Source organism: Cydia splendana, chromosome 24 (assembly GCF_910591565.1).
Source record: "Cydia splendana chromosome 24, ilCydSple1.2, whole genome shotgun sequence".
Lineage (NCBI taxonomy): Eukaryota > Metazoa > Arthropoda > Insecta > Lepidoptera > Tortricidae > Cydia > Cydia splendana.
This window is the reverse complement of record NC_085983.1, coordinates 5,384,369-5,399,231: the sequence shown is the minus strand read 5'-3', so window position 1 is coordinate 5,399,231 and position 14,863 is coordinate 5,384,369. Positions and strand designations below refer to the sequence as shown.

The 14,863-nt window shown below is 39.6% G+C and overlaps 2 protein-coding genes across 10 annotated transcripts in view; both read left to right on the top strand.

The window, feature by feature from the left end:
- The window catches only part of LOC134802458 (uncharacterized), a 35,970-nt gene extending 25,466 nt beyond the window's left edge, over positions 1-10,504 (top strand). For all 9 annotated transcript variants that reach the window (XM_063775134.1, XM_063775136.1, XM_063775135.1 and 6 more), the window contains 3 exons: positions 2,997-3,137; positions 7,818-7,985; positions 8,880-10,504. In XM_063775134.1, coding sequence (XP_063631204.1) covers positions 2,997-3,137; positions 7,818-7,985; positions 8,880-8,953 — 383 coding nt within the window. In that variant the 3' untranslated portion in view covers positions 8,954-10,504. The remainder of the gene's footprint in view (positions 1-2,996; positions 3,138-7,817; positions 7,986-8,879) is intronic.
- Positions 10,505-12,237: 1,733 nt separating this feature from the next.
- Positions 12,238-13,426, top strand: LOC134802177 (protein HGH1 homolog). The gene has a single exon (XM_063774771.1). The coding sequence runs from the start codon at positions 12,285-12,287 to the stop codon at positions 13,371-13,373; it is 1,089 nt and encodes a 362-aa protein (XP_063630841.1). The 5' UTR covers positions 12,238-12,284; the 3' UTR covers positions 13,374-13,426.
- Positions 13,427-14,863: the final 1,437 nt, after the last annotated feature.

Below are 14,863 nucleotides of genomic sequence, written 5' to 3'. Positions count from 1 at the left end.
AGGTTAAAAAACTGAAATGAAATTGTCCTCAGCAGGGGCATTTCAGAAAGGTGTTGGGTACGAGAAATACGAGACACTTCTAAACAATCTAAGAAAGTGATATTTGGCATGACAACGTTAGGTAACTTACAGTCTGTCATACAACTTGCTCAGTAAAAAAAGGCGCGAAATTCAAATTTTCTATGGGACAATAACTCATTGCACCTACATTTTTTAAATATGCCGCTTTTTTCTACTGATGGAAATGGCTTGACAGACTTTAGCTTTAAATTCAACGGTGTACCTATAAATACAGACTTCTGTTGATTATTAAGGTAGCTGCTATACGCGTCACGTCCCCGACAAAGTAGACCTTTTTGTGGAATGCCCCCTCACTCTTTTTGATCCGCAAAATAATCTTTGTTTGAGCTATTGTGAGGTGCAAATCAAATGCCCTTTTCCGAATAGGTGTAAAAAGAGTATAAAACTGTAAAGTAAACAAAATTAAAGTTCACGTTTCACCTTTGCTCCAGTTTTTGCTATCATTCGAGCACGTATTAGCATACATTTTCACGCCAACTTGATTTGTGTGACTAAGGTTACCCACTGTAAATAAAAATACGTTTCCTTTTAAAATTACTTACACAGAATAATGAAATTAAAGAATAGTACTAGGTACTGATGGTTCACTCTCTAACAAAACGCGTCTATTACGACAGATATGACCGCTAGGTGGCGCAAGCGTGAGCAGGCGTCCGTTCCGTAGCGGTGCGCGGCAACTACTACTGCTAGACACCAAAATTGGTGTGGGCCGTATGTACTTGTAGCGACGCGACGTAATCGCGGAGTGAGCCACGCCTGACAATTGCCATATTTTATTTACTACTAGCCACCTTTTTTAATACTACGCCGGTGGAAAAACAAGCAAACAGTCCGCCCGATGGTAAGCGGTCACAGTAGTATATGAAGGCCTGCAACGTGTTGTCAATGCAACCCTTTAAGAAGAAAGGGGACGACATCACATTCTACATACAAATGTAGATCTCATTTTCCTTTCTGGATATTAATTCATTTATCAATATCATCATCATCATCATGATATCAGCCAGAGGACGCCCACTGCTGGACATAGGCCTCCCCCAATTTATCAATATACCGAATACAGTATACTGCATGGATACTCGTCAGTTCACTCCATTATAACAAACCCATCGTTTTGGCTTGACAAATCATAAGTTTTTTTTTTATTATTTTTAAAATAAAAATAAATATAAATAAAATTTCATAAGTAGCAGACTTAACAATTACTTAACTAACCTAACCCTTTGTAATAACGTAATAAGATACCTACAAATTTACGACAGTTTTTTCATACAAATGTTTTGTAACATGTTGCATCATGCAACTTGCATGTTGCTTCTGTTATGCTATGCAGCTACGCTCGTAGCCCTACGCGTCGCGTCGTAGCGGATAGCATGGTTTTCCCGCTAACCAGCGAAAATGCTGCGTAGACTCATAACGCGGTCTTTACATTGCGTGCGGTGCGACGGATCCGCGATGTGTTAGCGGGACATTGATAAGCCGCCATCAGATATATCGGAGCAGCCAAGGTGCTCACAAATATCTGAACACGCCTCATTGTCAAGGCGTTAGAGTGCGTGTTCAGATATTTTTGAGCACCTTGGCCGCTCCGATATATCTGATGGCGACTGGACATCACTATATACGGTGCATTGTCTCACTCACACACAAGGGCCGATCAGTGATAGAAAGTTTATAATGTGTGGTGATTAACGTTACGTGAATTAACGATAACAACAAAAAAAGCAAAGTAAATAGGGTATTTGACTACTAGTCAATTCAGTTTCTTTTTTCGAACTGTCAAAACGATTTTTCTACTATGGAATTTATATGAATCACTAGCATGTGACGTCACAATCAAATTACCTACTCTTTATAGTTTTATACGGGTTTTTAAATAAACGGGTGTCAAAAAATAACTGCAGTCTACGTCTCTCTATTAATCTTCTGATGCTTTATTTCATGCATGGTGTAAAATAATTTATTTTAAATACAGTCAAATACTCTTTGTGATTGTCAACCCTAGCAATAGCGACCGACCTAGAAAAGCTAAAACTATTACGGTTTCAGTTTCACAAAACATTAGTATTTACTTCATAACAATGTATTATGCTGAAGGTTTTTTAACTTTTCCAAAGTTTCAAAACAAAACCAAAATACCTACACAAATCTAATCTAATTAAAAAAAACGTGTGTCAGATCTGTTAGGGTTACGATTTAACAGTTGTTATGGTTTTCATCAGCCACCTTAGCTGAAGACCGCGATGGATGGGGCAAGCGTGTTGTGGAGGGGAGAAGGCTATGCGACCAAGCCTGGTTTAATGCTTTAGATAGCAGAAGGTGTCGCAGAAAGCAAACCGGGACTGGAGCCTCAGGTGGCATGAGCTTTCTCTGCCAAAAATGTGGAAGGTCGTGCCGCTCACGCTTCGGCCTCCACAGTCACCATAACCCGTTGTCTAAACAGCAATGCATGAATCGTCGGCATTTGACGGAAAGGCCTGTGATGAGGGTTTTCATCTTGTTTTGATAAGACCTTGAGGCGTAAGCGAATGAAGATATTTATTAAATTAGAACTATCGAAAACAATTGAAAAACCTGATTATAACTGCAAATAAAATTAACATATCAAATACTGAAATATATTTAAATAATTAAAATACTTACTACTAGATATTTCATACATACATTAATATATAGGTAGGGTAATATATCATTATGATTATATAATATAACGCTAAGTACGCTAACGGGGCGCTACTTGATCTTTTCTTCAGGCCGTCTGTCCACTGAAGCTAAGCGAGCGAATTTGATTTATTAATTTTTGTAACTGTGTTTAGGAACGAATTTCCATTTAAAGTTATTAGGGGCCTCAGCGCTAAATTACACCTGATACCATTAATTTATATAAAATATATTAATACCATCAAATTTTCCAGCCAAGCCGTGTTCGAGGCAAGCCGAGTGCATCGCGGTCTCCAGCAGCTCATGCGTGAGGACTCACTTCGACTCACAGACGAGATGTCTGTGCGGGGACAACAGTGCGCCGATCAACGGGCAGTGTGAGGCGCTCACCAAGTGTGAGTACCACTGTTACACTTATGCGTGATAACTCACTTCGACTCACAGACGAGATGTCTGTACGGGGACAACAGTGCGCCTATCAACGGGCAGTGTGAGGCGCTCACCAAGTGTGAGTAGCTACTGTTACTGCACTTATGCGTGATAACTCACTTCATCATCATTGAGAAAGAAAGTTAAATGGTAACAATAGGGTTAGTAAACACTGGTGGCAAAAAGTACTAATAGAACGGGCCTGTTTTAGGAAAGTCGCGGGAAAAGGCTAGTATTAGGGTTCCGTACCCAAAGGGTAAAACGGGACCCTATTACTAAGACTCCGCTGTCCGTCCGTCCGTCCGTCCGTCTGTCACCAGGCTGTATCTCACGAACCGTGATAGCTAGACAGTTGAAATTTTCACAGATGATGTATTTCTGTTGCCGCTATAACAACAAATACTAAAAAGTACGGAACCCTCGGTGGGCGAGTCCGACTCGCACTTGTCCGGTTTTTATACATTCACCGTCACAATATTCTACTGACCTTTAGGCTTCGAATTAATTGTGACATGCAACGTTCCTTATAATTGTGGGCCTCTACACGAAGCCCCTTATCTAGGACACGAAAAGAGTTAATAGGAAAGCCGACGGGACTGGTAGGTATTTTATGATAAATATAGTGATTATAAGGCCGTAGGCTGGGCCCATAACCTGTTAAATCTGGGCGTAAAAAGAAACTATGAGAAGTCCATGTGAAGATATATATTGTCTGATTACAAATTTAGGTTGTTCAGCAGTAAGGTCGAAACGAATGTGACGGCATCACCTACGCGAACAAAAGCTGTATATTATTCAAACATTTAAACTTGTTCCACTTGCGTTTAGGCAGTTACCTACAAAACAAGATTCTTTTCGTTTACGAAGACACTTTCCAATTCCAACAGACGTGAGCTTGTCAAGACCCTTTTTTTTTTTTTTTTTTTTTTTTCTTCGATGTGGGAATGCCGTTACGCATCGTCCCCCTGGTCCCGAGGTGGGCCCATTGTGGGGGGTATGTGGGACTCTCACCTCCCAGCTCTCTTCAATTATGAAGAGAGGGGAGGAGCCTACCCACTAAACCCACACCGGCGTTTCCCGCAATATGCCGTTTGGGGAGGCGTCCTGGGATCGCGAACATTCTACCAGGACGCCCCCCCGGTATCCCTGGCTGGCTTCCGCCAGGGCACCCGCATCTGAGGAGGGAGGGTCAGAAACGCTTTGACTCTCCCCCCTGACGTGTGAAACCGTGGAGTGTGGGCCCTCTACCCACAGGCCCTACTGTGACGGGGGAAGTTGACGCGCAGCAGCTGCATACTGCGCTCTTCTTCTTCCTCTACGTCTGCGCCTTAGCGGATGCGCGTCTACGTCGTCCTCGCGCAACCGCTCCGCTGCCTCCTTCTGTAGCATCACCATTTCACAGAAGGCCTCCACCTCCTTCCATGCCCTCTCGCTGTGCAACATGGTCGAAACAATGTTGTGCAGCGAGAGGTCCCCTCCCGTAATTCTCGCAGCCACCGTCATTCTTTGCCGCTCCGTGTCCCAACGCCTGCATGTTTCGAGGGTGTGCTGGGCCGTGTCGTCTTGGTCACCACATTCGTGGCAGACCGGCGTGGGCTCCCTCTTGATGTTATGCAGGTAATGACCGAAACATCCATGTCCGGTCATTACCTGCGTCATCCTGTAGCTCAGCACACCATGCTGTCTATCAATCCACTGGTCGAGCGACGGGAGGAGCGCCCCTATAGTGCGGACTCCATAGGGGGAGTCCTCCAGGTCTCTCTTCCAGTGCTCCCTCAATCTCTCAACGGCCTGTTGTTGAGCTCTTTCAGCCGCTTCCGGATCAGGGCCTTCTCCGCGCGCTATCGCTTCTGCTCGCACGCGGTATCTTGCGGCTAGCATTTCTGCGTCCAACTCCCAGGGTGACGTGCCTGCCAGTGCACATGCCGCCGCAAAAGACACCGTCTGGTACGCCCTTGTGATGCGCAGTGCTATCACTCTCTGAGGACGCCTTAGAAGAGGTTTGGTTTGGGCGGAGAGTCGGTCTGCCCAAATCGGTGCTCCGTATAGGGCCATACTTCGGACGACGCCTGCGTACAGGCGCCGACAGGGGGATTTCGGCCCACCGACATTTGGTAGCAATCGACTGAGGGCCGAAGCAGCACCAACAATTCGAGGAGCTAATCTCTTGAAGTGCTCCCCGAAGTTCCAACGCCGGTCTAGAACAAGACCCAGAGCTTGTCAAGACCCTTTGTTTCCCATAAAGTTTTAAGTTATAATGTATTTGTCATATTATCATTAGTCCTAAAACTGAAACCGTTAACTTTTCAGGATTTTCGTAAAGTTATCCTATAGATAGGTTAGATTAGGTTAGGTTTGTTTTATGGCAATCATGAAAATTTACGTGCGTTTCTGAACCAAACAAATTATGACTAACGAAAATGCGAGCAAACAATACATTGTGACTTAAAACTTTTTGGGAAACAATAGAGACTAATTAAAAACTAAACTTAAATATATAAACACATATAAACTAAATAAGTATAAAATAAATTGCCTACTGAAGCCCGTCCCAGGCTGCCCCCGACGCAAAGGTGCCCATCACACTCGCTGCGTTGCCGCGTTGGATTGCGATGGACAACCTTTGCATCAGGAAATACCCGGAGCGGGGGTCAAGGCCTCTTTCAAGCAGGCGCGACGACCCAGCTCCCGGAGGAAGGACTTACCCTCAGCGCACCAGCAGCCTGATGAGGTCTCGACAGCGAGGGGGACGAATAAATACCCATTTTTATAGAAATTTGACGTTTGTGACGCCATTTCCACACTTAGTTAGCTCCGACTTTACCTCCTTATTAGGTACCTCTTAACAAGTCCCAGCTGTGATCGATAAGCTTTCGTGCTTTGAGGCCAATTAAAAGATATCGTGTGTTCAATCAAGGTTACCCTTTTCAGTTTTATAGCATAATATTTGGCCGATTTGAGAACAGATTAGGAAAGCATACTATATGTTCAGTGTTCTTCAAATGTCCTTCACACTAGTGAATTGATATTTCATTCTCTTAATATGTACAAGTATTTACAATACTAGCCCAATTACTAAACATTGTATGCTACCAAATAAATAATTTTATTTTTTTTAATTTAGGGTTCCGTACCCAAAGTGTAAAAACGGGACCCTATTACTAAGACTCCAATGTTCGTCTGTCCGTCTGTCTGTCACCAGGCGGTAACTCATGAACCGTGATAGCTTTGGCAATTGAAATTTTCACAGATGATGTATTTCTGTTGCCGTTATAAAACAAATACTAAACACAAAATAAAATAAATATTTAAGACCCATACAACAAACGTGATTTTTTTTGCCGTTTTTTTTTTCTTAACAGTACGGAACCCTTCGTGCGCGATTCGAACTCGCACTTGTCCGGTTTTTTAACAAGTTACGATACTTGATATTTTTTATATCTATTCCCTGTCAAATCGTCCTCAAGACCTTTCTAATGAGCCTAAGCTGAGTGTACCTATATTTGTGTTTTTTCATCGAAAAGTATCATCAAATCGACTCCATGTTAGTACCTACATTAATGCATAAGATAGTATTTTAGTCATGGGAATGACGGAATCACACCAATATTTCAATTGAATCAGACACCTACAATAAGTGAAAATTATAAAAAAAAATGCGGAGACGTTTTAAGGATGACTCACGTTAGATTGGGCCGTGTCCGGGACGGAGCTTCCGGCGCTTACTTTTCTATGATCACGTGATGCTTTCCATAGAAAACGATGCTCCGGAAGCTCCGGCCCGGACACGGCCCGGTCTAACGTGAGTCATCCTTTACTCGTCAGTTTCAAATAGAAAGTAGGTACTCGTGATTAGAAATAACCCTAAAAGGAACACCTTTTTCTGAAAACCACTAAGCATACTTATATAAGAAAAAAACTAAATTTACATTAGTTTCTTCATAGTGTCGGATATTTCATGTGAAATTCTTAAATTTGATTTTAATGGCTGTTTCGTGTTAGCTCGTAATTATCCGGTGTAGCTGGTAGATACTTTCTTTATTTCCTTTTGGTTAAACCTTTTTTTTTGCCCCAACATTTACAATGTAAGCAGTACAATGATAATGTATGGACGCAGCCTTGTTTGGCAGTTCATTAGGTCTGTATATTCTTTATTAAAATAAGTGTGAAATGTTGCAAGCAACCCGATAGTAAATACTTTTAATTAGAGTATTTTCTTTTACTTTTAGACTATTGTTATATACAACTATTAGGTACTATAAGTTTACACTAATATTATTATTATTTAAATCGTACCTCGATCTTTGTAAATTAGGAAACTATAGATCTACATATAACGAAATCAATTTGTAGCTACCAGCTAAGTTGCTCATATGTTTATTGACGTGATAACGTCTAAATCGATGAACACCGGTAGCATGCACGAAAAAGTGTCACGTTGTGGACAGATCTCCATGGTAACGTTGTGGACAGATTTCCATAGTAACGTTACGTTACGTAATGTAATGGTAATGTTTTCTTATGACGTTATCACTCAAAATTATCGTCCGTAAACTTACTTTACAGACAACCATATTTTTTTATGACTGTTTTTTTCTCAATAATAATAAAAAATGACTTATTTACCTATGTTCTTATTTCCTCAGCTCTGTACCACGCCTGCACCACCAGCGAAGAATGCAACGACGGCCTCAACTGCGGCACCCCCAACGTCACCGACAAAACCCCCCACCTCCGCATGTTGGGGCCTAGGGACACCATCTGTCTCTGCGACACTGAGAGTGGATTTAGAGAAAAAGACCATTCTTGCAGTGGTAAGTTATAAGTAACCCGTGGAGCGCCCTATTACCGTAGTATGGAACTCTTATAGGAGTTACTATCACACGTGTGACCGTAGGGCGCTCCGCGGGTTAAGACACACTAAATTAAAACAAAGGCTGGAGGAACTTTTTTAAATTCCTAAGCGTATACTGGGAGCTAAAGATCCAGAGACCATGTGTCTCTGCGATGTTGAGAGTGGCTTTAGAGATAAGGACAACTCCTATAATACGAAGGAATTTTTAGCAACTCCCTCCGTCTCAGATAAAGCACCTCAGTTCCGTATGCTTGGGCCTAGGGAAACCATCTGTCTCTGCGACACTGAGAGTGGTTTTAGAGAAAAGGACAATACTTGCAATGGTAAATTAAGATTGAATAATTTTACGGTTTAGACTCACTTGTTTTTAGTCACTCGCGCGACATGTTTCGGAGAGCCTAGGTCTTTCTCAAGCACTGACAGTGCGAGCAGCGTTCACGACGGCCGTGTATCGCGTACTGCGGCTCGCCGCGTCGCACGCTGCGCGCGCGCTGAGAAAACAGGTTGGGGGAGGTCTTCCGCTGTCATTGTAGGTGGGCATAGTGGTGTGTTTGGGCTTGGGTCACCTAACACTTGTAGCGATCCACAGCACGAACTCACTATGTCCACTACACTGTCCATGTTAGTATGTCTCACAACAGTTTAAATTCGAGTAAAAGATCTTAAAAGCATCATTAAACTGTTAGAACAAGGCGAGTTTTAAGGCGTATAGTCGCGCGGCGTCCAAACCTATTGTTTCCTTCTAATTGCCTGGCTTTAAACCCCCTCTTAACAGGCTCCGCAGTGCCTCACACTTACGGCACACATACACAGATTCTTAGATGTATACTGTAATCATGACATATGTTTCCAGACGCCGACATCCTGAAGACGTCGCTATTCGCGATCGTCCTCGTCTCCTGCATAAGGAAGATGATGGCGAACTAGTTTATCACTACACGAGTGTCTGCACTTCATTATCTATCATTTATTTTAACGCTGGTAAACTGTGTATTAATGATTTAAATACTTGGAGGGTATAATCAAACGGAGTAGCCATTAACAGGCGTTCCCCTCTGTCGAAACTCTATACCAATGATCATACACATTGTATGGACTGACGTTTATCTGACATGGTTATTTTTACGTTACGTATACATTTGACGTGCCCCTCCCCCGCATAAAATCAGCAGTTTTGTACAGATAATTACAGATAAGGCGTCTCCTATTGGTTATATCATCCAAGTTTAAATATTATGTTAACTCATGAGTTCCCATACTTTGTTGTAGTGTCTTGTACCTGTTCTTATTTTTCGATACCTGTGTAAAATAGAAGAAGTTTTAAATAAGTGTTTACAAAACTTTATCGTAGCGCTATTCCGTTTACATATTTTTTTATGTCGATAATAAATGAAAATACTTGAACTTAATGAAACCGCGACACCGGGAAAGATAGAGAATTTCAGCTTTTTTTCTTAAAAAAGCTGAATTTATATAAAAGCCGATGTTTACCTACCATAAAACAACCAGTTCTTCTTAGCTTCATAGTAAAATCTGTGTGTTTCAGTGTTACTATACACCAAAAACGTAAAAATATCAAAATAAATAAATCCTGTTAGTAATTTGATTAATTTTATAGATAGTTAGTAATTTTATATTTACAAACCGCGTCGCATTTCGATTGGTTTATGTTATTTAAGTTATTATATTAACCTACCTATTTAAGTAATAATATTTTCCTTACTTCCTTAGATGCCTTACGCATTGTAAGATTTGTAATTATTAAAGCATCGTTTTGTCAAGTTTTCAGTGGCAAAGTATTAAACAAAATACAGAATACCTACACACTTAAAAGTATCCAAGTTCGGCTCATAAATTTGCTGCAAGTTACATTAATTTACTTTTAATTGTAAATTTAAATGTTATATGATTATAATTTTACAACATGATGTAACTAAAAAATGCATAGCGCACCTTAGTAATTAGAGTGATTTTAACGCTTCATAGTCTAATAAAAACATGCTAAAATGAAAGTACCTTATTAAATACTAATTAATGTTTGTGCCTAAAATATCCGTCCTTTCAATAAATATATGTCCAATCGTAAAAAAAAATGTAAATAGAATAAATACCAAAGTATCACTAATTAATAGTTAAAATGCTTTTAAAATTTGTGTTTTTTAACTAGTGTGTTACACTCTTTGTTAACTAGAGAGTTAAAAATAGTACTAATAAAAAAAAATAACCACAGCACGCTTTTAGGTAACTTATTATATCACTTTGAGAGATTTGTAATATTTATTTTAGCCCAAAATACCTTGCCGAAATAATCTTTACTCCACAATATTTAGTAATTAGACTAATAGACTTAAGAACTAGATGTAATTTCAAAATTCATTGTAATTTAGTGATAGCTACTGCATTTTTGGAATGTAGACCAAGTATAGATTTACAAATGTAATGTTTTATTTAAAGTTTTAATAAAGGCGATCTTAATGATGTTGTTTTTTAATTTTATCCCGAATGCGAATGGTGTTGGCCGGTCGAAGTATTTTACTTATACTTGGTCAAGCAGATCTTGTCAGTAGAAAAAGGCGGCAAATTTGAAAAATGTAGGCGCGAAGGGATATCGTCCCATAGAAAATTTGAATTTCGCGCCTTTTTTTACTGACAAGATTTGCTTGACCGTCTATAGCTTGCCCTGCTTCGAGCAACACCGGCTTCCGACACATCGGAAGGGAGGGGCCCAAGCGATATCTCACCTTACAAATCTTTCTGCCATTTTTCGCGGGGGGAAAGGTGCACACAGGAGTCGCACTTCTCACACACTTACATACAAAATTCAATCTGTAATGACGACACAAATACATAGAAAATGACACACGTCAAAGACAAATCTTGCAAACCTCGATCTCTTTTTGTGTACGGACGAGTGACAAGTGTCACAACACGCACACTAACACATTTTCGTTGAAGTATGTTATTGTATTCTGAGAGATGAGAAGTCGGATTTGTCGCTCGATCGATCCGCAATTTGTACTGAGCGAGCAAAATCGATAAATCCAACAATTACAAGAGACTAAAATATAATAATTGTGTTTGAATGTAATTAAACGTGTATGATATGTAAAAAAAAATATTACATGTGAAATGTAACACTTTCTTTTTGTAAATTTGATGTCCCCGACCTCTTTTTATAACAAAAAACCGAGCAAACAAGCATTTTTGTGCAGCAGTGTTCACGCGCGCGTCTGGACTCGGTCTAGTGAAAAATCCAAGTGCAACTAGTTTTATTACCCGCGCTAGATTAGATTGACGCGCTAATCTTGTACCTCGGCAGAGGGGAAATAGTGCGAATGCCGCCTCCCTTCCGTGTTGCTCGAAGTTGCCCTGTCAATCCCTACATTTAGTCTCAAATTCTTGTTTTAGATGCCAGCCCTTTAAGCCAAATCTCATAGAATAAAAGTCAAAACTAGAAAAGGGGCAAGCTATAATGGCGCCATCTATGCAAACCTTTGACAGTTGCCAACCCCCATTACTCCCGTTAGAGATGGTTAGAGAAACTTTTACGAACATAACAAAATGCTTAAAACTCCAAGAAGTCTACGTTTTAATATTTCATTATGATACTTTTAGGAAATCGGAATCAATTTCGTTTTATACTTGTCTTTTGGCAGTGAGTTGAGTAAGTCATGTTGTATCGTCTCTCTTAAAATTTCTTAAACTTATACGCTCTTATGAAAATGCTTATACGAGGTTACCGATCACTATTAGTACGTAGGCAATGTGTATGCCAGTGTAGGCACTGATTTGATCAGTCTATTTATATTTTTACATGAAATCATAAATGAAATATTCCTATTTTCCTACAACAGCGCCATCTAGTTAATAAATACTAATTAGCATTTGTTTTTTTTCTACTTATTCACAGATGTCGCATTACTTGAACAATGCTACTCGACAGCAGATGGCGCTGTTATTTATATTATCGAGAAATACAAATTAAAATACAGTGCTTGACTTATTAACATTGCTAGATAGTTTTTATAGGTATAAACATGTTTATTATTAAGTTTCATTAATTTATTTTCAATAGCAACAAAATTATGTTGTTGTCAAATGTTTGGCTTAAATGTCTCGTAGCCAGGCCATGAAATAAAAAAAAGTTGTCAATTGTCAATGTCATTCATAGTAATGTCAAAATCACAATAATCACATTGTCGTATATTATAGTACGCAGGTAGTATCGATAATTATTGTTTTAGTCCCAAAATTCAAGATGTCCAAAGATCCACTCGACGAGTTACTACAATTTCTAAAACCTGATTCCAGGATAGATCTGAAACATATTGCCTTGGACCATTTAGTTGGCTTATCAGGCAGCGAGGACGGTATTCATACGTTGCTCAAAAATGAGCAAGTGATTGCAAGTATCATCGAGTTAACAAGTGATAGTGTGGATGAGGTCGCTAAAAATGCTCTTTTAGCGCTTGTAAACATCACTGCCAACGCCAAGGGAGCTTCGGAGATACTAAAATACCGTCCGAGTACTTGTAAAAATATAATAGAGTTGCTTATAGGTTATGTTCTTGATCCTAATAAAAAGGACGCGGATGCAGCTTGTATGATACTTTCCAACATAACGCGGCTGGAAGATGAGTTGGAAGTGTGTTTAGACACATTAATACCTAAATTAAATGACATTTTAAACGTTTACGTCAACATTGACTTCAATAAAACGGGTTCGAAATTACACTACCTTGCAGCCATGTTTAGCAACCTGAGCTGCAGCAGTAGAATACGCAAATGGCTGACAGAAGAGAACCCACACGTACCTTTAATAAAAATCCTGCCATTTTGCAATTACGAGCAATCTAACATTCGTCGTGGCGGTGCTATAGGAACTATAAGAAACCTATCATTTGACGTTGAATACCATGATATATTACTTAACCCAGATTTGGACATACTTACATATCTGCTAAATCCTTTAATGGGCAATGAGGATTATCCAGATGAAGAAATGGATGTGCTGCCGATAGCATTGCAATACTTACCTAAAGAGAAAAAGAGAGAATTCGATGTAGATATACGCAAAATGATTTTAGAGACGCTAAACAAGTTCTGTAGTAAACAGAACTGTAGAGAGATTCTACGGAACAATGGAGTATATTATGTGTTACGGGAGTATCACAAATGGGAGAAAGACCCAAAAGTTTTATTAGCATGTGAGAATGTTGTGGATATTTTGATTCAGAAGGAGTCGGAAGTTGGGGCAGAGGATTTGTCAGCCGTCAGTGTGCCAGAGGATTATAAGGAGAAGTTTGAAAAGATGGATGAAGATTATATAAAAAGTGCTGAATCTTAACTTTATTTGCTAGATTAAGTTATAAATAAATGCATTTATTTATGGTTTTTAAAGCTGTCATTTCATTTAAGTACTAAAACCTTTGAGAAAACATAGCTTGCTAGATCATGGACATAATCAGAACTTTAGTAACCACTCTATTCATGTGATAAAGCCAGATAGCGAAATTAAGTATTTCATAGTAGCAGCCCCCAGATCATACCCGGCAAGCTGGAAGGCCCAGCTTAGTATAGTACCAAACGCCCATCAGATAATAGTTGGCTTCCATGCCAGGTTGAGGGCAGAGGTTTCATATATGTGTGGTGGCTTTTAGCCAAAAGGGATCCATAATAGATAAAGTTAAAAATAGTTTTTTGAAATGTACCTACCTACTCTATGTAAAGAGTTATTTTATTATTATTATTTATAGCTGGTCAAGCAGATCTTGTCAGTAAAAAAAGGCGCGAAATTCAAATTTTCTATGGGACGATATCCCTTCGCGCCTACATTTTTCAAATTTGCCGCCTTTTTCTACTGACAAGATCTGCTTGACCAGCTATATGTACTTTGTGACCAAAACTCGTTGGTATAAACCTCAGTTGTGCTTTATTGATTGAGCATAAAAAAATCATCCTCAAAAAAGATCAGAGGTATCATACCACAGACAACTTATATACTTTATGTACAGTGACGTTTTTGTTACGTAAGCGCAAATAAATAACAAAAATAAGCAAAAGTAGTTTACTTCCACAAATATTCTGATTACATTAATTAGCAAACATTTTACATTATGGCACTTTCTTATAGGTAAACACAATTACATACCTATATGTATTTAATAAAATGTGTGTCATTACACATAGGGGCTATTCATAAATTACGTCATTTCAAATTAGGGGGGGGGGGTCTGGACATCGGATGACGGTAGCATGAAGTAGGAGGAAATGGGGTCATTTGAAGCATGATTTTTGGATGATTATAGGGGGGGGGGTCCAAAATCGTCAAAAATCGATGACGTAATTAATGGACAGCCCCATAAGAGAGAGTTAGACCAAAGAGAATAGAGTGTATAGAGACGGATTGACGAAGTAAATTATGTAGCCTCATGTAAATTTACTGCCATCTTTCGACAGAACATAAAACTGTTAGAACGCCATTTGACTTTGATCCTTATTCTTTCACTGATATGTGTTAACTTATTAAAAAATAATATTAACGCCATCTACTCGACTATAGGCCAAAGGCATGGTGCAATCCTTTCGAGCGATGGCGCCATAACCTACTCTCGACAGTGGGGAGACACTCCTGACTTCGGTCGAACTCGGCTAAGCATTGCTCCGAGGGTTACATATCAGAATACCGAAAATCGATTTACCTAATGTTGAATCACCTATGCTCGTTTCACCTATTTTTTTAAATACCTAATGATCAATTAACCTAAGCTCATAACACCTAATGAACGAATTACCTATCGCACGTTTCACCTACAATTGGTTTACCTAAGCTCAAAA

What these genes read in the sequence shown, in the direction of transcription:
- LOC134802177 (XM_063774771.1), top strand. Translation starts at nt 12,285, where the DNA reads ATGTCCAAAGATCCACTCGACGAGTTACTACAATTTCTAAAACCTGAT.